We start from the raw sequence: 26,204 nt of genomic DNA on the forward strand, positions 1-26,204 counted from the left end.
TACACAGATTCAGTGTTAGATATATACTTACAAAGCCTCCTGAACTGCCATCTAAACAAGCATCATCTGCTATCAGATTTGCAGGGCACTGATATTCTGTACTCCAAATCAGTCCTGGGTGAATTCCATCCCCACAGCTCACCCATTTCCTATTGAAACTAATCCAATCACCTCAGACTTTTATCTTCCTACCAGTAAGCACATATGTCATCTTCCTCATGCAAGTCATCTTGTAGAAATGTTAATGACCATATTTACGTGAGAGAAGTTATGGATCAAAGTGTTTAGAGGTGCAGCGGTTTATTATGGATAAGATGGATGAGTGTAATTTAAACAAATGAAAAGAGAGTATGAATGAGTACCTGAAAAAGGCTAAACATCATTTCCAGTTCAGACTCACAATAGGACAAAGAGAAATGTTCTTGAAAGCAGATGGTCAACACTGGAGAAAGCTTTGAGATACAAATTTTCCCCTTTCCAAAAGGAAACTATGCAGAGTGCCCACTGCTGATGGAGTTTCACACCTGCAGGTGCCAGCAGGCTCTGACAGTGCTCACCAGAACTCTCTGCTTGAATAAAGCCAAAGCTGCAATATCCAGTATACAACATCAGAACAGCAGAATTACATTCCTACACATCTAGGAAAAGTGTGTGGAGTTGTACTCTGGATTTCCAGTTCACTGGACAGTGCTCTACAGACATGGACACATACAGACTGCTGCAGGCATTCCAGCTCCTCTCTCACCACTGGGACTCTGCAGGACTGCTGCTGTCAGCTGGCCAATTTATGTAGTGGAAACCAGAAACAGCAGCTAAGGAGCTGAACAGATAAATAGCATAGTGTTTCCAAGAAAAAATAAGTTGTCCTTTGCAAACAAAGATACGTCTAGGACAGAAAACTGCTTAGCACTTTCCATTAATGTTTGCACTTTATACCTTCTCATTGGGTGTTTGCTCTGCTCCTTAACGCCATAAGTGCACTGGGACATCACTGCCTACTTGTCAGCATTTGACCAGGGCCTTATTAAGTGAAGCCCCAATATTAGCACATCCCTTGGCACTGTGGTAATAAGCACAAGGACACAATATTCATGTTAGGCAGCTACCATAGCTTTGCATACAGAGAAACCAAAATGGATGCATTTGTTCGTAAACAGATGTTTCCTCTGATTATGGGTTTCCTCCCTGCTCATTACAAACAACTGTTAACTATTCCTGCCTATATCAATATTACTCATCACCAAGCTAACAGAAAGGCAAACCACAGTTGCTTCTATAATTTAGGTTTAGAGTTATTACAGCAGCACATCAGAAGGATTATATGAGAAGGAGGGTATGCTGAATAAAAGAAAATATTATATGCAAATTGTGATCGTTCATGACTGAGTCACAAAAAAAGAATGTATTCAAAATCTGTCATGATTTAAACTTTTAACAATACAATGCTTTGGATTTATGTAATGACTTTCATCAGAGTATCTCAAAATGATTTGGAGGCACCAAGATGAATGCAAAATAATGTCAGTCTCACAGGGGGGCTTTGGGTGCATTTCTTTTCCAATCAGCAGTTAGTGGGGCATGATGCACCTGGGATTAGAAGCAAGAGAAAACCTAAGTGTCAGCAGAGGCCTAAGAGTCAGTTGAACAAGGCTGGACCTTCAAACAGTGTGAGGGGCAGTCAGCTATGTGAGAAGTACCACACATTAGTGTGTTACCTCCTGGGGAAGGAGCATCCCAAGCCAACATTTTTGAAACTGTGTGTGTCAGTGTACTTAGGAGGATGCTGTGCCAACATAAGATGAAATGTGTCGTCATTAGCAAAAATTTGCTACTGTTGCCTCAGTTATCTCTTTGTAACACCTTGCACACCAGTTATCTCCCACCACTGCCTCAGAGAAATGGATGGGAAGGTTCCCCTCAAAACAGTGCCTCCCAGAGGTTTCCAAGACACAAGAATGTGAAAAAAGTGGCAATTTTAATTAAAAAAAAATAACCTACCACCTATGATCAGCAGGCAGATTCTAGTATATATTTGCATACCAGAAAGCATCAGCACCAGTTTAGGTGTCTTTCTTCTCTTTCTTTGGATGGATACAGACCACACAGGATTCAAGAAATTACAGCAACAGCCAACTGGATTGTTCGGCATGCCTCATGGTGACTTCAAACATAGATGATGGAAAAGACTTAAAGAACTTTAACACTCTGTAAAAATCTAGAAACCACTGACGAACTGATAGATCTTCCTTCCCAGCTACAGAGAGAACCACAGTATATTTTTTCAAGAGAGTACAGATATATTGGACAGTTTTGAATTAATACATAAAATAAGGGCCTCTGTTACATACCAAACAGACACTGGCTGGGAGAACTGGGAGCTGTTACCAGTAATGCCACTATGAACTGCCAATATTTGTCCCAGCACTATGTTTGTTTTTCAGCATCCAGATGTTGGAGAGAACCTCTGCCCATTAACCCCTGTGCTATCTGACTGCAGTGGTTCTCAAGGAAGAGCTCTGCTGCCAGTGGTCTCTTTGCAATAGTTCACCACTAGCAATGACTTATAACCAATCAATAGCTCTTGTTCTGAGACAGATGGGCCCATTACAATCCAACCTGCTTGCAGTCTGGCTCTTAACTCTTAACCTCAGCTGATATAAAACATTCACCATAATTCTGTTAGACATTGGCACAACTTCTATTTCTTTTCATGCCATTAACAAATGTCACTCATTTGTCAGTGGCATAAATGATCACATCCACCTTACCACAATGGATACCACATTTGTTAAACGTATTGTTACAGATAATGTAGAATGGCTCTTTACCAAAATCCACTGTGGAGTTTATGGGTACATGAATAAAACCCAAAATAGCTTGGGAAGTATTTCTAGCAGCATTTTCTTATAATCATTAATAACACCTTTGTGATTTACTCTCGAAACCAAGGTCAGACAGAACTCACCCTGACGAAGTTTGGCAGAGGTGATTCATGTTTTGCCCCATGTTGCTTGCCCAAAGGAGTGCAGGTCTGTGTATTTGCTACAGCCTGGAGTGTCTCACAGACACAAAGACAGGTTGGACAAAGACAGGTTGGACAACCGCACCTGAGACCTGAAGACTGACATCTTTCTAGAATCTGGTTCCTAACTTTTCAGAATGGGAATCATATCTATTAGAAATAGAGGTATGTAAGAGAGAGACTGCAGAATGAAAAAGCAATGTCCTGTGAAATGGACCATCTTTCAAGCATTTTTTTTATGGCACACTGTCAAATATACAGACTTACAGACAATGGTATTAGTCACCAATTCAATCATATTTTGCTGGGCATAGAAACTCTTGGACTTTCAGTTTTGGGAAAGATTCTGAAGCTTAGGATTCACTAACCTGTCAATCAAAATTAGATCAGTCAGTCCAAACAATTAGACAAAAATATGTGCAGGTTTCTACTTGCGGGAGGGGTGGGAGGGGTGGGGGTGGGGGTGGGGTGTGGGTGTGTGTGTGTGTGTGTGTTAAAAAAGGAAGCTATAGTGATATTTTTTCTTAAAAATAGCAGTTCTTGATCCTTGCCTTTCAGATGGAGCTAACTACACTCTTGTACATTTTCTCTGCCTTGTCCTTTTCATCTATCCATTTCCATAATGGTCTGGGCAGTCATAGTTATGGTCTTATTCATTCTCCATCTATAACAACCTCAAGAAGAGACAAACACAACCTTACTAGTGGTATGGAATAAACAAGGTATTGTTTCAGGGCTTATTAATGTTTTATGAAGTTTTATAATCTCATCAGCCATTTTCCAATGGAGCAGCTACAGACCATAACCTATTAGGCAATTGTACCCAATTTCCATGGTAAAGCAGATGAGGAATTCCTCCTAGAAATGTGTAACCAGCCCTGCCTTTTATATTGGATATGCAAGGGAGCCAAAAGGAGTCAAAGAGTAAATGTGAAGGCAGTGCTTACATCTTGTCTTTTACACATTCAAATAACAAGGATTTCATCTTCTGAAAAGACAGATGAAACCTAAGCAGCAATGAATGTTGAGTGTAAAACTGATAAAGCACTTAAGTGATTCCCGCAACCTGCAGTTCTCTCAGGAGCTAAGGACCTCATTGTAATAGCCACAAGAGGCTAAAAATGTAATATATGTAAGGAGAAGCAATGTGCTGTGTGAACAATTGACAAAGCTGAAAAACCCAGACATATTTGGGCTATACAAACCCTTCCTCACATCTCGGACTAATAGCTAATCCCACACATTTCACCTTTACATTGAGAAATAAAGAACAGTGATACTGATAAGCAAATCCATTTGCTGAAGAGAATAAATGAGAGAAAACTACAGAAAATGAGCAAACTGGAGGCCTTTTTATCACTAATTGCAGCATTTCAGAGCTAGAAAACTGAAAGCAAGTGCAGGTTTACATGATGTATTAGCCATAGGTCTTCTGGCCGTGAACACAAATATGCCATGTCCTCTTATTCAGGTGCTGGAGCACAAGCTGAAGATTATGTGACAGAACTTTTCATGTTGGTCCTTTTCACCACTCACCTAGACTGGATCCATTGATTTCAGTTAAGGTACCAAGGAAAAAGAGACACTCTGTCTTCATTTTCCAGATGCAGTGCCATTGTCCATATTTATCTGTGAAAAAACTTAAAGTGCACTTCCTGAAATTCAGACACCTTTAAAACTTAAAACCCACTTCCAATATTTAACTAACAATTAATATAATGAAAACTAAAGAATCAGTTGTTATAACAATTTATTCTAGATGTGCTCAAAGTTTGGAATCTTTTCCCACAAGCTGGAATTATAGAACAATTAAACAATCAAGTCTTCTAAAAATCGAATCTGTTACTTGTATGTGTAAATACAATTAAGGGTCTTAGTATTGTTCTGCATTCTTTAAAGTAATTGGGATCACCAAGAAGAATCCTCTCCCCTCCCTAGCAGCTGATGTGTTGGAGAACTGCAAATTCCTCCACTGTTTCTATTGCTGTGACCTTCACTATTTTGTTACCTCCTAAAACCTTCCCAGAAAGGTGTGGATTCCTGGGTAGAGACTTTAAATCCAAACCAAATAAATTTGCTTACCACATGTTGGAAGCACTGCTTTAGATATAAGGAGCAATATAAGTATCTTTGATTTACGGAACAGAATGTCATAACTCACAAAGAGTTATAAAGCAAGTATGTTTATTGGAGGGCCAGGTGCAAGGGGGATCACTCCTCCTAACTCGCACACTGAGAGCTCAACAAGCTAGATATTTATTACACACAAACACACATATTCATTAGATTTCACAAGCATAGGAAGGGATTTCTCAAAAGAGGAGGAGATTATTACAACTAGTTCTAAGAACTCATTAATACCATTCCCCTCCCCTCTACGCCTGGGCACTGCCATCTGGTGGTCTTGGGCAGGGATCTTCTGGATTAAGTAAGAGGTCTTCCTTGCCATGCATTTTTCATCCTTGGCAGAGTTTCCCCAGATGGCAACCTCAAGTCTTACAGAGACTAGCTGAAACAGGTTCTTGTCAGACATTCATCTTCTTGAGGGAAAAGGGTCCCTGATTTTGAACAATGTGTTTCGGCTACCTATTCTGTTCTGAGTTATAATTTAACCACAAGACTAGCAAGAACGAGAACATACCTGCTCCCTATACTAAGTTAAGTGAATCAATACATAGTTTGAAGAAAAATCTTAACCCTTTCCTTAGTCCGTTACTATTCCTCACATCATCTTCAAAAGAATAGCAACAAAAATATTTCCAGTGCAAGCCAAAGTGATGCTGTACGTTTATCAGCCCACCAATGGTATTCTAGACTCACACCCAAAAAATAATCAGAGAGAAAATATGCTTTCAGGCTGCAGAAGGCTTTGACATCTCCACCACAAAATGTTTTATGTTTATGTTTGGCTAGGATTTCACCAAGTTGGATACACTTCTTGAGTTCATTGACTTGCATCCAGAAATGTCATTAGCAAAAAAACCTTAAGTGGATTCCTCTTACTTTTGATTGACCACAAAGCTTGAGAAGTGGTTGCCTTTGCTTCCTCTTCTGCTGGCTCCAGCTAATAGACTGCTCCCATGTGTTCAAAGACATAGGGACAAATTCTACCTGAAGTCAGATTGGTGAATATCTATTGATTTTAATGAAGTTTTGACAAGTCAACCTGGAAGAGAACCTTCTGTGCCCTCTGAATACTTGAATACATGTTGTAAACTCAATCTACACAAAATAAATAGCCTCTTAGAGACCATTATGGCTACCTAAAGGAGTAGGATTGTATTTGTTTGTACATCTAATCAGTGTTGCAGTCCTTGCTAATGTTTCCTGAGTAGATGCTGTATAGGAGTGTTAATCATGATTGCTCTGATTATAAGCAATTGTTTTAAGAAAAGAAATAAAACCACAAAGCAAACAAGATAAATACTCTTCTCTGATAATCAAAACAAAGATAAAAGGGAAAAGGCTAATGGTCATCGCTCCATTGAGTGTTAATATTCATCTTAAATTTTTGAGAGACAGCTCGTATGATGCTGTTTGAACAGCCTTTTTCCTTTTTCTGAAAACAACAAAAGCTTTTCAAATAGCTTAAGTTATTATTTTGAAATATAATGCTTACTTGTAAGGCACTTTTCATCTCCAGAAGGACACCATGGACCTGTGTTGATCACACCAGTGAAGGATCTGGCATTGCCCCTGATTTCTGTGATGTCCTAAATGCGTCTTGCAGGACAGGAGCCCATTACTGCCTCTGCCACCAAATACTGTGCAGCCTTCAAGGTAGCTGGATTTGATCGTGCTGTTTTGACAGGCGAGAAACCTGGTGCAGCTACATCTGTGCCTAAGGCAGCAGAGGAAGTCTTGGCTAGTAGTGGGGCTTACAACCCATGAAATCCTGGTTCTAATCCAGGGATCACAATCCTAGCCAATATCCATCTCAACACTCCAGTAGCATGACTGCTGCAGACAAATCATTTTGTTCTTACACCAATCCCAGTGCTACAAAACCATGAATGTGTTATTAAGCAAAACACTTCAAGTCTGTCACTGATTCAGAGCCGGCAGTCTTACAAGCACCATATCATTTATCTTCCTTGTAAGTAGGAAAAAAATCCTGGACTATTTTCTCTCCATAGAAACTACAGAACAGAAGCCAACATAATTAACAAAAAGCACTGGTATCGTGTGGACAAAAACAGGGCACATACTCAGCTCTTTCTTCAGCCATTCAGTCTAATAGTAATATGCCCATTTGTGGAGCACATGACTGGGGTCAAAGACTGAATTTAATGTATCCACAGCCAAATCATTTCCACAAGGGAACTGTCAATTACTAGTGCAAAACAGAAAAGATGCTGATTACGCAGGCCAAACTCTGCTCTTGTTTGTGTCACAGCGATATCCCTGATTACACTTACTTCCATGCAACTGTGGGTCGAGTTTGGCTCCATCTCCTCAGTTCCCTGGTTTGTTTTTGAACCACAGGAACAACGCTTTGAGACAGCTACTCGGACAGTTGCTAACGGCAGGAAAATCCACAGTTCTGACGTTAAGGTATTGTAAATACTGGAAGAAATCTGTGTTTTATGTTTGTGGCGTACAATGCCTAAAGCTTTATCTCTCATTCTGTCAGTAACCAAGAACTATGTATACAGATAGTACAATTTATTATGTTCTGTACTGTGACCAAGTGCTGAAATACCTTCAGGAAATCACCAGAAAGCCTGAAAAGCTTTGCTGTCTCTTGTGACTCCAGCTCACTAAAACTATAATTGAATGAGCACAATATACTGAGCACTGTGTTACACAGTAGACTTACAGATAAGGACACCATTTTTTTCAGCATCATTACAGAAAATATATTTGCTGTACAATTACTGCCTATACCCATGGTCATAATGCCTCTGCCTCTCTGTATTCTGCATTACAAAGCCGTAAGAAGACGACTTAAATGTCTAGGCTCAGTAAGTCTACCTCAGACCAGGTGTAACTCCATTAAATTCCACTACACTGCTTTCATTTGTAAGATGTTGGGCCTGGTAGTCCTGACATTTAAACCAGTGTCTGTTGGGGCTGAAATTAATGGAGATATGTTGATGTAACAGTGATATGAAAAAAGAATTTTAGCCCTGTATCAGCTGAGAGGTTAATGTATTTCCATTCCTGCTTCACTGAGCAGATTCTTATGAACCTGATTATTAAAGTTGGCCCACCAAGTGCAATAAATACAAAGAAAAACTAAAATCAATGTTCTCAAACTCATTCATGCCTGGGTGTGAAATATAAACACTGGGCCCAACATTTTATTCAAATCTATTTGATTACTGTATTCAAAACAACTGAAAACAGGACCCCTATGCTACTGATCCAACCACAGACGTTTATGGTCATTGTGATATATACCAGTACAAGCCAAACTTGCAGCAATGGCCACCATTCACACAGAGCAGGTGTTCTGCGCATTATCTGCCTCACTGGAAGCAAAACCATCTTCATCTCCGATTTTCTCCTGTTTCGATTTTGTGGGGCTGTGCTGCAGCACCTTGATATTGGTGGATGCTTTACCCACTTTCCCCCAGGCACTGTTAAGCATTTCCACTTGCTTTGTTTTTACATAGAAACACGAATGCCATGAAGCATCTTCCTTATTTCATCCCAGTCACCTCACAGCCTGGGGACACAGCGGGGGAAACTCCTGCCGGTCACGGGACAAGACCTCACATCACTCTGGGGAAACGAAACAAAACAAAACACCATCACCACAACAAGAAGAAGGCCAGAAAAATCCAACCCAAAAGCCACCTGGTTGCAGACTGGGATGGGGCTCCTCCAGGGCGCGGGGGTGCCGGCCTATGCCTTATCTCCGCTGAGCCCGGGCCAGGTGCTGAATGCGGGAGTGGCTCCTCCCTGGCCCGCCGGAGCAACCCGGGCTGCCGTGCCCAGGGCCAGCCTCGCAGGGCCTGAGAGGAGGGCAGCTGCCACCGGGAGGAGCTCGGGCGGGGAGGAAGAGACGAGGGGAGCTAAGCGCGCAAGGGACTGACTGCCTCGATGGGCTTGAAAAATCACTGCACCAGCAGCGGGCAAGGGGAAGATGCAATCTCCGGGCTGAGCGGCCACGCCGCTCTCTCCGCCCCTGCTGCCGGCTCCGGCAGCGCCCCCGGCATTGCCCGGTCCCTCTACCCCCGACCCCAGCTCCAAACTTTTTCCACTGCCCGCTCCCCGCCGGGTGTGAGGGAACCCCGGGCTCAGCGGTGAGCGCCGGTCGCGGAGCCCCTGCGCGGGCAGGCTGCTGGGGGAGCACCCCGGGGAGGGGACGCGGCTGGAGGGACGCAGGCGGGACTGGGTGGAGGCACGGCTGACAGCGGAGCCAGACGGCACTTGCAGAGCGTTGGGTTTTCCCGACCACCCTTTCCCCTCCCCACCCGCCCATCTCCCTGCCCCCCTCCCCCCCCCTTTCCTTCCCTCCCTCTCTCCTTCCCTCCCTCCCCTGCAGAATTAAAGTTGGGACAGTCGCGCTCCGGGGATGGGTGCGAGCCAACGCCTCTGCTGCCGGCTCGCTCTGCTCCCTCCGCTCCCTCCCCAGGTCGCCCGGAGCCCGCACCCTGCCCGCCCGCCCAGGAGGGATGCTGCTCCGGGAGCTGCTGGGGCTGCTCCGCTGCTGCTGGCCCTCCCTGCTGCTGCACTGTGCTCTCCACCCGCTCTGGGGCTCCGCACAGGTAGGGCTGCCGCAGCCTGTCCGGAGCGGGGCCGGGGCCGGGCGTGGGGCGGCGGGCTGAGCGCCGGAGACACCCACGGAAGCGCGGGGAGCGACGGGCGGTGGTCGCCCGGGCGGGCCCCGGAGCGGGCAGAGCTGTTGCTCTTCTCGGCGCGGTCTGCCCTTCGGCCGCTGCTGCGGGACGGGACACGCGAGGGGTGGGTGGCGGGCGCCGAGCCCCGGGAGCGCTGAACTCGATGCTGTCTCTCTGAGCAAGATGTAGTTGAGTTTCTTCGGCGCGCCGGCAGGCAGGAGCTCGCAAGTGCATTTTGCTGTAGGTGGCAAGATGCACAGAAAGAAGCAGTGCATGGAGCGAGGCTCCGGCAGTCTAATTTTGGTAATGTTTTGCCGTGGGTTTTCGATGTTGGTTGCGAATTGAGGGTTCTCTGAGTAAAGGGCTGCATCAGGTTCTGCCAACTCCGACTCTGATGTTGTGTGACCTTGATTGAAATGGGGGGTGACTATCAAGATGGACTGGGGAAAACTGGTATATGGTGAGGGAGAACCATTCAGTTCGGAGAATCATAACGGCAGCAAAGCTCAACTCAAATGCGTCACTTTGGTATTTTAAAGTTTATTTATAATACATGCCTTCAGAGGAGTGACTGATGAGACAGCCAAGTGGTGTTCAAGAACAGAACAATTACAGTTTCTTTCTTGGAGAAAACACAGTGGAGACTCCACGTCTTTTACTCGCTGTTCTAAACTTGGTGACTCCCAAGAGATTAAAGGGAGATGTTGTTTGTTTTGACATCTTGTCTCTTACCCTGATTTGCAAAGAGGATTTGCACTCCTTACAGACTAAAATGAACATAAATGCAACAAAACAACCTCCTTTAAACCAATGTCCCCATCATAAAGGTCTTTGTCAGAGCTACCATCATGCTGTCCTGCTCAGGATTCAGGTAGCTAAACTTAAGTTAAAACTGGAACTTCATTTTTAAGGGAAGGGCAGTTGTGTAAAAAGAAAGGTATTCTGCAGCCTCTCTCCTGTAATCAGTCAGCCAATCAAGCAGTCAAAAAAAAGGCATAAACATCTTTCTGCCAAACTACTCAGATGATCTAAGCCAATCTTTCAAAAACAAGTACATTTATAATAATTTGAACTGCCAGTGTGAAATGACAAAGCTGGGGGGCCCAGCCTTTCCTTGCAATCATTTGGAAGTTTTGTGTCCCATTTATCAACTGTACTTATGTTGTTCCTTGCTATTCTGTGGAAGGGCAATCAAGACATCTGCTGGTACTCAAGTTTGTTTCCAACTGTCCCAAAGCTACGGTGTAGCTAAAGCTTCCATCAGCAGGTAGGGATGAGAAGGGCATGTGTGTAGGGCTCACCAGCATGCCGGCCCTCCTGAGAGTGAAACTCCCGCAATCTTTGAATCCCTCCCTTGACTCCGTTCTCCATGCAGAGTCATAATCCTTGCTCTATCTTCAGAGTCTCACAAGCTGTACTCTTCTCTACTAATTCGGTAATGTCAAATCATGTCGTGTCCCTGCTCCATTTATAGCAGCCACCGTGTTTTCTCATGTCTCTTCTCACAGTCCCCCTTCAGCCATTCGTCCATGCAATGACCTATGTATGGCATGGCTTTCCCTCCCACATCTTTGCATTCCCACTTCAGGCCCTTCCTTGAGGCACTTAAGAGAGTCAGCCAGATGCTAATCAGAGGGGAAATATTTATCTTACTAAAAAAAAAAACCCCAAAACAACAACAAAACCCAAACCCAGAATCTTTTCTTATTAGCGTCATAGCCAGCACTGTGACAAGAAGGAAGGGACGATTCTGTCTGAGGCTTTTGACATAATTAAGAAAAGGAGCAGTAAGTGTCATGATAAATAACAGAGTCACGTTTTTTTCTGGTTTCATAAACATAGATCTGCATTAACTCTGATGTGAATTATGCAGAGCCATCCCGGGATTTACACAGCAGTGTTGAGATCTCATCTCTGTAGACTGCTTCCAAGAGACAAAGCTCTTGCCACATCAGCAGGCTTTTAGAGATCTCTGTGCCTTTTCAGTCAACTGTACTTTTCTTTTCAAGCTTTCCTTCTTTTACCTGATTTAAAAAGTCACAAAAGGGCCACCCTCAGGGGACTGTATTAATCCTCTTTTCCCATCCCACTCTGTAGAGCATGCTAGTGGACTGCTGCAACCCTATAGGACTCTACTGAAATATTAAACAGCTCTGACCACATGCAGATTTAATCTTCCACTCTCCACAACGCAGGCCTAGGACCACTTTCAGAGGGAAATCTCTTATTAGAAAGAAATGCATCACAAGCACAAACTTCAACAGAAAGACTGCAAAAGGAAACCACCAGTTAAGACTTTGTTTTCTTTTTCCCTGGACATTTGTGGATCACTTTCATTTTCATGAATATTTAAAAACATTTGTCCTTTTTGCAAAGCATGTTCATATTAAATGCACAAATCTATGAAGTCATCTCTTTGTATTTTCAGAGAAGGGAAAAAAAAAAGGCATTGACTAGAAATCCAGGCAACATATATGTCCAAACTGGCCAACTGTTGAGTGTGTTAAGAAAGCCCCATGCCAAACAAGCAACCAGGTTTTACACAGGCTGAGGAGACACATGTTCATGGCTGGAAAATGCAGAAGTAACAACTAGGGAGCAAGCCCTGTGTGCTCCATTGCCGTAGATGACCCCTCTCCAAGGCAAATTCTGTGCGACGAACAGCCAAGTGGGTGTCTGGTCAGTTTTTATCTGCAGAGTGCTCCCAAAGCCGTTCTGGGGACATGGTACTGTCCAGCAGAACAAACAAGCAGTAAAGTTTGAGGCTGGACCTGAATTAGCAGACCTGGCTGGAGAAAGATGAGGCTATTCCAGAGTGCCTTTTTTCTCTTGCCATCTCCTGTAAAGGCAGCTTACCTTGAATTGCAGACAGTAAGAAAGAAACATGGGTTAATTTATTTCATCATCCTCTGCCAGAGCAAGATTGTTCCCTAAAGCATAATTTCTTGTGATTTGCCCTGCTTACCTTTAGAAGACCAAGTAATAGCCTTAATTCCTTTCATAAGAAGACTAATAGACATCAACAGTGGGATTTTTTTTTTTTGTTGAAAAGGAGCCAAATGGCTTTTCTTATTTTCTCAAGTCCATCTTGCTACTGTTAGTTAATCTTCCTGCAGGAGTCCTTGACTGTTTCTCTCCTCCTCAAGGCCCTCAACCTTGATTCAAGTCTTTTCTCTTTCAGCCAACTTGCAATATCTTTGTTATTTTAAATTAACCCACTAAGACAAACCCCTGGCAAGGTAATATCTATGTAATATCTGTGTAAAAGGTAATACAGGTATTTTCTAACAACCAGGCATTTTACTGAATGACAAGAGAAGGGAAACAAAGAGGTGATAAAGCCCATGCTTTTAAATGTCAGTTCGTTCCCAGCCTTTTTAAAATGGTCATGGGGAATGGTGATAAAGGTTTGGACTAAGGTACTGGAAGACAAAGCAACTTATTTTTCACACACACACACATCCCGCCCCCAGAAATAGTATTTTAAAACTACAGAGGAGCAGGGAGTGGCTGGGCATGTATGGAGTTAACCTTGTCTGCAGAGTAATTGAGAAAAATATCCGCTGGTTTCTGAGACCACTTGATTATCAGCCTAAGGTAGGAGAGCCTCCAGGGATTTAGAAACAGTCAATAGTGCTAAAAAAAGACAGAGCAAGCCTTTGGTTCTGGTTGATATTAAGTTAAAGCAATAAGTCAATGTAGCTTTTCCATACCAGCACCATCTTCAGACTTACATACACAAAGCTGATTCTGGTCTGTAAATTAAGCTGACTACAAGACTGCTCACTGTTACTCCTCCCTGTCTCTATCCTCTCACACTGCACTGGCTCTTGTAAGACTGTAGTGAGCCACAGGATTCATCAACTGGGCAACTAGGTAGGGGATGTTCATTGTAGCTAAGAGTTGATAGCTGCTTCCTAATCAGATGCCAGGGCCAGTGGAAGGATCTTCCCTTACCTCCTCTCTCTGCACAGTAAATGTTGTCATACCGGTACAACTAGGAGGTACCCCAGGTTATGCTACTGTCACCACATGGAGTGGCCACTTTTCCTATGGGGCTTCTCTTGGGAGAGTCCCTAACACCCCAACCTAGCATGTGAACAGTGCTGGAATAGCTGGAGCAGTATGGAGGATATTCTGCTGTGCTGTGATCACTTTTAAAGTAAATAAGCCTGCTTAGCAGACAGATTTATTACCAGCCACGACGGATTAAGAAGCCAAGTCACTTTGATTCATTAGAGCTTTCAGGGAGTTTGTGTAAGTTCCTGGAGGCTGTCTGGGACGGTCCTTAGCCATCCTCTGTTACCTGATGGAGAAAGGGAAAGTTGGAAAGCACTTGTGCTGAATTTGTTTCTCCCTATGTTTGGTAATAGATTTTGACAAGCTGTTTAAAGAACTGAGCCTTCTGAACTTGTGCTGTGCTGAGCTGTCCTTCCAGCTCAGCTGTGCATAGCCTCCTCTACTCTTTCCTCCCTCTCCATAATATTTAATCAACAAAGCCCTACCTCCGTTTCCCTGAGGCCACAGTAATGCGTCTTTCTGCATTTAGAAACCTCCTACGCATGTGAATATGTCCTTTGTGCACTGATGTTGTTTTAATTAGCCATGTCTCTTTTTGCCCAGAAATGCATGAAATGACTGTGTACAGCTTTCGTGCAGCCAAGAAGCAGCACAGCACCCTTGGTGCCCAGCGGTGGGTGGTGGGAGAGGCTCTGCTGGGAGCTGGTGGCTAGGATCCAAAGGGGAGAGGAGACAGACTGTGTTCCTGGAGCTGGCAGGGGAAGGAAAGCAAAGCTTGGACAGGAGAGAGGAGGGCAGAGAAGGCAACCCCGGGGAAAAGCAGGGTCAGAAGAGGTCAGAAAGCATGGCACGAGTCATCCTCTTAGTAACAACCAGCATGTTGTAGAAAAGAGCTAATTAAAGAAGGTAATGTTAGGACAAAACTACTAGGACTTTAATATGCTCAAGACCAAGCTGTACAAGACAATGGTCGAATGCTTAAACTGCTTAAAGCTTAACTTTGCTTAAATGCTCAAAATGCTTAAAGCATAACTGTCCTTAGCTTCAGCAAGACACAAGTCTGTCCCAGGTGGCCTCCTAATGCTACATTCAAAGTGCTTGTTAGATAACATGCTTATTCATCTTTTAGACTTCTCCTTAAAACTGTATACAGTATTTTCCATCTGAGTATCAGTCCATTCAAAAAGAGCTGGCTTAGAAACTGCTGAATTTAACACCTCTCAAAAGCTCCTGTGATATTCAGCAAATATCCTTTTCATTAGGGACTTACTCCATTTGTAGTGTTAGAATAGGAATTTTACTGAATATTCTTTAAATCCCTAGTTATGTAAATAATACTGATGGTAAGAAAAATATGCTGTTAATGACTAGATCAAACTATTAAATTGCATACCAATCATAGCTAAATCATTGTCCCGTGCAAAGCGATGCCCACACTTGGGTTCTGCAATGCCTCATCTTCAGCTTTATTGCTAGACAACAGTGCCTGTTGAAAAGGCTACAAGTCACAGTTTGTGGCATTTCCATTTTGACCGTGTCGTTGCTGTGGAGTGAATTGTAGGCTCCTCTCCTCTTGGTGGGAAGTGAAACACCCTGTGAAATGCTCTCCGAACATCAAAGGAGGCTGGCAAAGCAGAAGAGAGATCTCCTCTGGCTTTCAGTTCTGCCATAAGGAAAATGAACATAATCCCGACCCAAACTGTCATGCGATTTTTATTTGCTCTCTTTGGCTTGCAGCAATGACCCTGTGAATAATGTATGCTGCTAGATGGCTTTCCTAAGGAAAGAAGGCTTACGCAATCATAATGTCTGCCACTACCTGCCTTCTACTTACCCCATAATAACTCAGAAACCAGCTGGCCAGTTTCAACCAAGTTTGAGGGAGGGAAAGTGGTCTTGAAGATAATTGTGTTAAGTAAAAAAAAAAAAAAGGGGACCATGTAGGGAAGAGACCTCTTTGTAGTGTCCTTAGGGAGGAACGTGAGCACAGTTCTCACACAGGTCTGAAGTGCCCCTTGGGTGTTCAAGTCCAAGGAACACATTCATACAAAATCAGTTTTCACTGTTTCTGCTGCTCATGCAATGACTTGTTTCTTCACAGATCACTCAGGGTGAGCCCCAGAAGTCATGCTCCAAGCCCGTAGCAGAGAAAGTCACAGAGAGCTGCCAGCAGATTTGCCAGTGCAGGTTACCGCCACTGTTACCACCACCACCTCCACCTCCACCGCCCCCGAGGTTGCTAGTGGTGCCAAGTAAGTAGCCACTGGTACAGTTGTGGTGCACTGAGGGAGGGCGAAGCAATGGGCATGTTTGGACAGACAGAAGGAGAAAGGATATGGGAGAGAACACAGCTAGCTCGTCTTTCATTTTCCACTTAGCAAATAAAAGAGAAAATGTTCTCAGTAGAGATGGAGGTTTGTTTTCTGATCAATGAATAATGCTTGGCTTTTGGAGGAAAACCAGCGAAATCCCTTCTTTCACTGTATTATATATGATTCCCTAGCTTTAAATGGTTCTCTAATGCCCTAGCCCTGGGAAGTACTTTGCTACAGAGATATAGCACTGGCTTCCCCTTGAGGTACCTGGTCTCTTTTTTCGCCAGGTGTGCAGCTTGAATGGGTGCTCCAAGGCAAATGAATTTGTAAGCAGCAAACATTTGAACACTCTGACTAGACTGTCCTGCAGGTTTGGCTGTCTTTGAGACACTGGAGCTCTACTGTTTTACCATAGAAGTGAGTCACATGCACTGATTTTATGTTGCTTGCAACCCTAACAGAAGTCAGAGGCACGTTAGGAGTCAGTGGCAAGTAAGCAGTTTCCTCACTAATGCACATACAGGCTGTCATCTATTGCTCTTCATACAAATCAGTGCTCCCAACCTTTATACAGCCCACCTGAGCTCCTCCTAATTTCCAGCTGTGCATTCCCATGTCCAACACACATTGTGCCTGCAGTTCCAGCTGTGCCAGTTTTCATCCACATCAGTATTCATGTGATCCCTGACACACAGATCCTTTCTGGAAAGTGATAACTGTGCCAGTGGTCCCCAGAGAAACAGTCCCTCTGCAGTGCAGGGCTGGGGGCAGGGATGTGGGCTGAACCTTGCACAGACACTTTCAGGTCCCAGGTGTTTGGTGTTCCAGCAAATCACTTTAATGCCTCTACATTTTCACAAATTGGTCTCTCCTAAAAGGCTTCCTATTAATTCTTCATTTGCTTAGATAAATTCCCCTGTGAACAGTGTTGCCAAGTGTATCTAGCATCCTTCTCAGTGCTTTCCCAAGGGAAAATAAATCATTAGGTAGCATCATTCAGCTGTTTGTCGTTATTAGCATCATCCCCAGATGTGCAGAAGACATGAAGAAGGCTTCTGAACACCTTTTAGGACATTTAGAATTTGCAGTGTTTTCTGTCAGGAACGTGCTTCATATTTGTGCCATGCTGCAGAAATTTAAGGCTGAGGCCAGAAAAAAAACCAGTGAAACACTTGGGAAAGGAAGTACAAAGACAGCTTGGAAAGCAGAGATGAAGGTTATTTATAGCTGGAAAAATCTCTTTCAATGTTCAACAAAATGTCATGAAAAATAATATTGAATATTCCCTTGATCTTTGTCTCACAGTCAGAAAATGAAGTACTTTGCCAGTCTCTTTTCTTGTATCTGGGGTACCCTGTTGCTGTGAGGGAGCTGTGTGGCAGAACAGTGTTGGCACGGGGACCAGCCCTGCTGCTCAGCTGCGCTGGAGGAGGACACCACTGCAGGCTGCCTCCCTCCCTCCCTGGGCTGCCATCAGGCAGCTGCTCCAAGAGTGTGGATTTGTCTCCTGTGAAGTGGGAAAGAAATCCTATCAGAGAAAAAGAATTCTGTCATGCACTGCAAAAAGAGGAAAGAGAAATCAAATGGGCCTGCCACTGGGGTAACCTGGTGCTTACTCAGGCTGGATTGCCAGGTGCTAACCCAGTTCTAGAAATGAACTATATAAATCCAGATGACTAATATTTAAATAAGTTATTTCATTTTCAATGCCATGTAAAAAAAAAAAAGATTACGCATTCCTTTCACCAGTAAGCTTTAGAGTAGCAATCATGTGCCTCATCTTGAAAGATGCTTTCATTATTATCAGTTGTCTAGGCACTGTGATTTAGCCCACATGTACAGCAATCCCCATCCTTGTGAGAATGAGCAAGCCTCATGGTTAAATATTGATGTTACAGACACCACTTTTAAACAGCACTCAGAGAGAGCAGTAAAGGGACAAGACAAGCTATTATTAAGTGGTTGATACCAGACTTGCACCTCACACTATTTAAGTTATTAAAGTACTAGAAAGACCTCTGTAAAAAACAGCGGCCCAGGAGTTGCAATTTTTTTTGCCTTTATGAGATACAGTGTATGTGCCATGAGGCACTGCATAAAGATGCTGGCATTGCTCTTTCAGCTTTGTGAGCCACAAAAGGCTGCAGGCACTGTCCTTAGAAGCTCTTTTTGCAATCAAACTGAATATTGTTGAAGGTTTAGATCACCTGTATGTCCTTCTAAAACAGCTACTCTGATGATCAAAGCCAACAGATTAAAAAACTCCTGTTTATCTAGTTACTGCAGACACTGACAGCTCAGTTATCTGCTAAATGAAGTCATCTGGGACTCTTCAGTGTGTCCTGTCTGGTCTCCAGCTGCTGCTGTAGAAGAGCAGGAGACCCTCTTTGTGTCCTCTCTCAGGCCCACATGAATGTTTGCAAACCCTGGTTGGATGTATGGGATGGTACTAGGTAACTGTTTATGAGCAGCTGAATGCCTTCCTGAAAGGATTTTATTGTGCCTGGGAATTTTCAGGAGCAATTACAGTACATTTAGTATGTCTTTAGACATTTTGATATTGACAGGTTGATCCAGCTACAAATCTTTAGCTCTGCTTCCTGCAGATAGATAAATACAAAATCTGTCAGATGTGAACTCCAAAATTCATGAATAATAACTGATAAATGTTGTGTGTACTTTGGTGGACAGTAAGCTAGTTCTCTCCACAGAAAATGAGTAGAATCACATAGAACTTAGCAGTCAAATACATGACTGGTGGTAGAAACACCAACTTTCAAAGCAGATAGTAAGGCATCTCAACATTACAGTCATGTATTTACAACAGGAATGTGTGGGGTGTGATTCAGTGCACCCTAAGGAAGCGTATCATTCATATAACAATGTGAATATGGGAAATTAAATTGGATCATGTGGCCCTTGTATTTCCAGATATTGACAACAAAATAATGATCTTGTGAATTCAGAGACTGCCTCTGTCACCAGAACACCAGGGCCCAGGGGGGAAAGCATAGACTGGTTTTGTCCTCCTTCAGCCATACCCCAGGCTCCCCATTTTCCCACATTTCTAACTCCTTCGCACAAACCACTGGCATTTCTGATGTCCCTTCCACCCCCTGTTCTTGCCTTCACTGCATCCAATATGTAGCTATCATGGGACTTTCCCTCATCACAGCATATCCATGTGCATCCACCTCACTAAGCAGAGGACTCCTGGTCTCTCCAGTGAATCCATCTGCTTTGTGGTGTCTAAATGAAGGCTAGGATCAGCCACGCGGGTCCCTGTAGACTGCTAGTTCAGCCTTGCCTTTTTCTGTGAAGTGGGACACATGGAGCATTTCAGTTTTGAGTTTTCCAAGATGCTTTTGAGATGCGGTTTGTTAGCATCCTGCTGAGATACTGCTGTCTTGTTTGTTATAGATGTGTACCTTTACTGAGGGTCTTCAATGAGAGAGGCTCCAGCCCATGGTAGAAGTAACTAGGATGGTGGGGACTGTCAGGAGACATGGTCACTGACCCAATTGCAGTTTCTCCAGACTGTCTGGCATATTGATGTTTCTGCAGTAACTCTTCTTATGCAAGCAGCAGCCTGCTCTTTAACCTGTGCCTAGAAAACTGCTTGTTGATGTAGTGAAGGGAAAGCTTATGAAGCTTTGAAGGGCTAAGGCCAAATGAGCTTAAATTCTGACAGCAAAGAAAGAAGGAGCTTTCAGTGAAATTGAGTCTGTTCCCTAGATGTGGCTGTAATGACGTGAATGGAGATATAGAACCTGGCTTTTGATTAACTGTGTCTTTCCCCTCCTCCATTTTCTTTCTTCCTTGTCTCTGGATTTCAGCCAGGATGAGGGCAAGGTAGATAGAGTACTTGTTTAGGCAGCATTTCAAACCCAGCTTCACCAACACATGAGGTTAAGCTATGTTAACATATGTTAACATAGGTTAAACAATGTTGACCTTTCAAAATATAAAGAACTGCTGTTGTCAACCGTTAAATAGTTTGTGAGCACACAGGTTTCTCCAGGGGCATTACAAAGAAAGGAATTTGGAAGCAGAAGCTAGGCTTTCAAAACAGGAAAGGGTTAAAGATACACAACACTGCAGTAACTTTCAGTTTTAACCTGTGGAAGGTTTGGGGAAAAAACACTTCAGAAGTGACTTCTTCAAAATTGTACAAGGAAGAGAAAGAATGTTTAGCATGACCTCCTCACTTGCTGGGTGTCAGCATTTGCTGTCTCTGTTCTACCCATCTCCTGCATTAGGTGAAGAATCCTTGGTACTGCCATCTGTTATCTGGGTGATGGAAGTGCCCAGTCAAACACAGCTTCAGTCAAAATTAAGAGGAGGAAACTCAAATAAAAGTTTTTATCTAAGATCATTACAAGCTGTGCAAGTATTGCTGAGTCTGGATACATGCACCAACCTCTGGCTTATTGAATGCTTGCACATAGGTACACAAGCGAAGTCTTTATAGCTCCTGACCTGAGTGCGAGTTTGCCCTGAGCTATCAGTTGAGATAAAGCACAGTCAAGTCAGTTCAAAGCCAACGTGAATGATATCACTGCAGAGGATCTTATTTCCAGGCTGTAAGTGTATGATTTTGTTTTCCAAGGTGAAATCTTTATCTTTAGAGAGAGTGCATCTAATTAATTAATTATTTGGGCTGGTGAAAATTCCAAAGTAAAAATGGCCAACTGCAGGAAGGGTGCAACTTTTTTGGCAGCTACATAAGCACAGATGTACAGCTTAATTTCAGAAAATGGACAGTGTCCCTTCAGTGCAAGTAGGAAAGCTAAGGATATTTGGATCTTTCAGGACAGATGATCACAATATGTGTGTATATATATAGGCAGGAATCTGAAGTACGGGAACAGTCTGGGACTTGTTAAACTTTGAGTAGTTTTTAAAGCAACTAAAATGTGCAGATTTGGCTTGCTGACTATTAGCAACATAGCTTTTCACAACAGGAACTTGTTACAGAAATAAAAACTGTCTGGCTCTGGAACATTAAAGAATAAGAAATGTTTTTTCCTTAGGCTTTTCTGAGACCCAGATCCTGGTGGTAGAACAGACAGGGTGACCTGGTGTGGGTCCAGAGAAGCCTCATGTTGAGCACTGTCTCCACATGGCCATTCAAGCGGGAGAACTGAGCATGTTCCTGATGCTCGCCACGTTGCTTCTTGTACTACCTGGGTAGAGATGTTGATGTGCTTTGCCTACACGATGCCAGAAGGACTTCTCTCTTTGACGGAAGTCTATGGTTGTCTCTGAAGAGCTGATGGGAGGTTGTGATTGAAAACTGAATTGAAATATTCCTGAAGGCCACCGTGTGATTTAAAAAGTGAGGTGCCAAAAACTTTGCTGGGGGAAGATTGGTGTAGTTGCTGCAACATGGGCTGAGCATCTCGGAGAGCTCAGACTTTCAGTTTCCCATTGGGTGGGCCTTTTGTCTTGTGAGTGCTTTGCACCTTTCCAAACAACCATCACAAATGCAGTTCTAACCCTAAAGGCTCATCTGGAAGGACCAGCCTTTACCTATTGCTCTTCTGCCAAAAGGACCAGTTCTGAATAGTTTTGAGATGTTTGAGCACACTTGAGGAGTTTTAGATTAACTTCTGCCAATATTTGATGCCCAAAGGAATTGTTAGCAAACAGATTGGGGTGGGTTTGTTTTACAGTATAGGGAAGGTATTTTCCTACTTCATACTTCATGCATACTAGCGACTTCATACAACATAGCAACAACCAAAACTGAACAGTAGTGGGAAAGAACTACAGTAGCACCAAAATGGCAGGGGGTACATTGTCTCCTATACTGAGACGTTTATAGTAATGACAGCTACTGTGAGATAATATTGTTTTACTACAAGTCTAGTCTAGACAGTGACTTTTTTTAAATGCAAGCAGAATGCTGAAACAGGGAAGCCCTTTCAGTTTTGGTAACACAGCTGTCATACTGTGAATTACAGTCTTGTGTGAGAGTATTGTTTATAATTCACAAAGCAAAACCAAAATTTGATTCTTGTCTTCTCCCACATACACTTTTATTTTACTGAAGGGTTGTGACTCTAAGAACTGACAGCAGGATTTTGAGGCTTTCAAGTCTGAATTGAAATCCAGCCCTGCAGCCTGGAGTCATGGGTAAAGGCACATGCAGAGTCTAATCCAGGTCCCCATAGTGTTATTTTCACATCACAGACACTACTTTCTCTGTTAGCAGAGTGAACCAAATCATTAAACATCCAAGATGGGATTTAGGCAGAACTTACCCACCTAAATCAGAAACGCAACGATTAGATTGCCTGCCTCAAACTGCAGGTGCCTCTGATTTTGTCACTAAAGACATAAAGACTTCAAAATCCTGATTTTTTATTTCTTTTTAAAATTTTTTTAATTGTATTTAGCACAGTTATGTCTGGAATGAAAGTTACAAGTCCTTACCTCCCAGTCAAAATAAGAAAATTAGCATGAGAAGATTGCTTAAGCAACAATCAAATATGAAGTTTGAAATAGTTTGGATAGCTGGGATGTTAAATCTGAAGAGTTGGATTAGTGACTAGAAAGCCAGTAAGCCTGGAAAGATTCGTACTAATACTTTAATGATAGAATTCTGCTATCACTTGTGCACCTAATATGTCCTCATTTTGGGCTTTTTTAAACTCACTATCTTTGTAAAACGTTGGTTAGATCAGACTGTCGTTCACAGCTTCCACTGCTTTTCCAGTTCAATGTTTTTCACCACAGTAAATTCTGAGATGTTTTGTCAAGTCTAACTTTTATTTAGACAAGTGATGAATCTTTCCCCTGCTCTGGGACCTTGCAAATCTGTTTTGAAATTTCCATGCAGGAATAAATCCATATTATGGAAAAATCCACTCCCTTGAAAACACACTTGTTCGTACTTTTTAAAGTATTTAGAAGTAAGAGCCTCAGGCCAGATTCTGCAGTGCAGGAATCACTGGGAGTTCTGTTATCTACCGATTAAAAGCATTGTCTAATTTTGAGCAAAGAAGCATTGGGTATTAAACTGCTGCTGCAGTAGAACAGTCCTTTCTGCTCCAAGATGCATGCTCTCTCCAAGAGCTTGATTTCTTCAAATTTTTGTTGTTTTCAGCAAAAGGAATTGGCTAAGCTGAAAACATTTATTCCCTGTTTGGATGGTGGTCCATTTGTACATCCCAGCCATTTCACTGATGAAGGTAACAGATCTTCAAGGAAACTACTGATGGGTCAGAGGCTGCTGATTTACAAGTAATTGTAGGGTCCCCTGCCTGTGGCAGGAGGAGTTGTGCCTCAGTTGAACAAGTCAGAAGTAAACACTTTATTGGCACAAACTGTTCTAGCAGGGAGGGCTAAGCAGCTGACCTTGGTGAAGCAGACCCACAGAAATGTATGTTCTAGTAATGGTTTTGTGCATTGTCTTTGTTGTAAACATGATAAAAAAGTGTTGCACTGCCTGTGTAATTACAATTCACATGTAATTTTTAAGTCAACATAGCAGATTAAAGAATTAGCAGTCTGGATATTTTGGTTGTTATGCCAAAATGAGTACATAGTGTCCGTTATTATAGTACAAAGATAGGTTAATAAATGATGCCACTGCAAAAACTGTCATTAATAATTATGCAAGTTAACACACTGGTAAATCATACCACATTATATAGTAGCAAAATGTGAATTCCCAGTTGTTATTAAAATTAATTGTTTTATAATTTTGAAGTGTCTTTTAAATGGAGCTGATATTTCACCAGTTCATTGATCAGAAATATTTTAGACAAAAATCTGTTCCTTGACAAATGCTGCTATTAAACTGGGCTTTTACCAGCAGCACTGCTGCTATTAAACTGGACGTTTACCAATGGAGCAGATTCCATTGGATTATCCCTGGACATCTTCCTTTCCTTTTGGAAGCAGTGCATAATCTTATTTCTATTATAGTCTATAACCTGCTAATCTAGCCATTGTCAAAGGAAATTACTATCAGTGGAGCAAAGGGAGGGTTTGGTTTAACCCTCAGCAAGCTGCAGATGCTCTACCTCAGCTTAACAGGGCATCAGTCGGCAGCATTGGCTGCCTACTGCTGTAGGCTTCAGAAGGGAGCAATGGTGACAGACTTGTCTGTAAAGCCTGAGGAAAGTGCAGATAGAAAACAGTAACCAATTTGCTTGCCTTTATAACTGTAAGGTAGCCTTGTGTCTTGTCTTTTAGCTTTCAGAGTTACACATGTACTGAGTGGTGACTGAGGACTTCATATTGGGCATTTGGCATGGTGAAACTCCTTGAGCTGTTAATATTCTATATTTTATGGACACTGCATAAAAAATTATCAGTTGATAAATGTAATTTTCTTTTTATTAGTATTAAATTTGCTCCTGATTTGGAAGGCATTTGGCACTTCGGTTGCATTTTACTCTTGGAGGATCATTAATTGTATTTCTCTTAAGTTGAACCTGAATACAATTTGAAAAAGGAACTTGAGTGCACTAGGGCAGGGGAATTACTAATTGGACTCCTCAGGGACATTTTTAACTGATATCTGTAGCCCTTACTTCCAGCAATAACTGAGTCGTTGAAGTGATACAATGATACATGTACATACAATTCACATGTACAATGATACAGTGAATATCAAACAAGAGGATTATTTTTATATAGATGCCCTACACTATCAGAAGTATCTGCTACGTAGTCAACCAGCTGTTCCCTAAAACTCAGGCATACGACTTGCAGTATGGCTTTCTTTGTAAAGTGAAGTCTTTAAAGCCATTGTACTTACAAATCTAAAGTATGTCTATTAGAGTCACACTCTCCATATAGTGTCTGAATGCCCAACAGGCAAACAGCTAATTTTTCAGAGATGAACACAAACCAGTGTCTTAGAAACTGCTGTTACTAACACATTAGGAAAATAATCAAAGTATTCCCAAGTCTTCCACAATCTGTGCTGGGAAATTCAGTCTGCAGCTGGCTGAAGCTAGTTTTGTAGCTGCCTTCCCTGAAGGTACTAATTTCGAGAAAGTTTCAGCTCTAAAATGTGAGGCTTGTCCAATCTTTACTATTATCTGGATGGTCCTGAGCTCTTTAGAAAGCCACTAAAGATCTAAGAGGTAATATCTTAATCATACCAGTAGCACTGAATTTTACTCACATTTCGTAGCCTATGACTTTGATGGCATCACTCATGTGATTACTATTCATCCTAAAGAAATTGTACAGATCTGAACCTTAATTCAATCTATATATAGAACATTATACCAAGAAAATCTCATCTTTCTGTTGGGATTGAATCTGCCAGCCCTGAGGTATCTTATTAATCATTTGCTGATGAGAGACTGACCATCAATGTAGGAGCTTAGACTTCTGAAATCAATTTTAGCTGTCTGAATTTCAGCCTCTATCATCCCTCCTTCGAAGGCCTATTTGCTGCAAGAGCTGAAAGATGGACAAGCTTTCAGAAGGCTTGTTGATGATGTGCTGTGACTCTTGCAAAGGAGACAACGTGCCCACCCTGTGGAGAATGGCAAAAAAAGAGTCCAGGATGATGCTTTTCCCTCTGCCACTGACCTGCTGGGAGATCCAAAGAGAGTCAACTACCCTATCAACTATGTGGAGCTGTCATATCTGAAACTGAGATACTTTTTCTCTTCTGTAAACCTTGGATTTGGGATTAGTGGATGTCAAGGGCTAAAGATTACTATTATTATTAGGCTCAAAAGTGAGCAGTAATTGCTATAGACTTGATCAGCTATGTCCTGTCCTACCACTCATTGAAGAGGAGGCTGCACTACCACACAGCAAGAAGGATAAGGCACCTAGTGTGCCAGGAGCAAGAGGCAGAGCCTATGGCCATGCAGTTGCTGCATGATAATGAAAGAAAGGAGGAAGCTTGAGGGGCTGGACAGGAACACGTTGTGCAAAACAGCACTATGTCATGTCTTATTTCTTCTCTGTCAATGACAATACAGCTTCAGCAAAACCCTTACAAAGCAGCATGTATCAGCAGATACGGGATTTAACAGCCTGGAAGAGCAATCACTCTGTGTGCTTACACAGTGTCCATAT

General features: G+C 42.6%; 1 protein-coding gene across 1 annotated transcript in view; it reads left to right on the forward strand.

Annotated features, from left to right (window-relative positions):
* Positions 1–9,645: 9,645 nt before the first annotated feature.
* The window catches only part of PRIMA1 (proline rich membrane anchor 1), a 45,114-nt gene continuing 28,555 nt past the window's right edge, over positions 9,646–26,204 (forward strand). Inside the window, exons 1-2 of the mRNA XM_034062410.1 lie at positions 9,646–9,738; positions 15,932–16,082. Of these exons, the coding sequence (XP_033918301.1) occupies positions 9,646–9,738; positions 15,932–16,082 (244 nt within the window). The remainder of the gene's footprint in view (positions 9,739–15,931; positions 16,083–26,204) is intronic.

The sequence above is a fragment of the Melopsittacus undulatus genome, chromosome 4, assembly GCF_012275295.1.
Source record: "Melopsittacus undulatus isolate bMelUnd1 chromosome 4, bMelUnd1.mat.Z, whole genome shotgun sequence".
NCBI classification, from domain to species: Eukaryota; Metazoa; Chordata; class Aves; order Psittaciformes; family Psittaculidae; genus Melopsittacus; species Melopsittacus undulatus.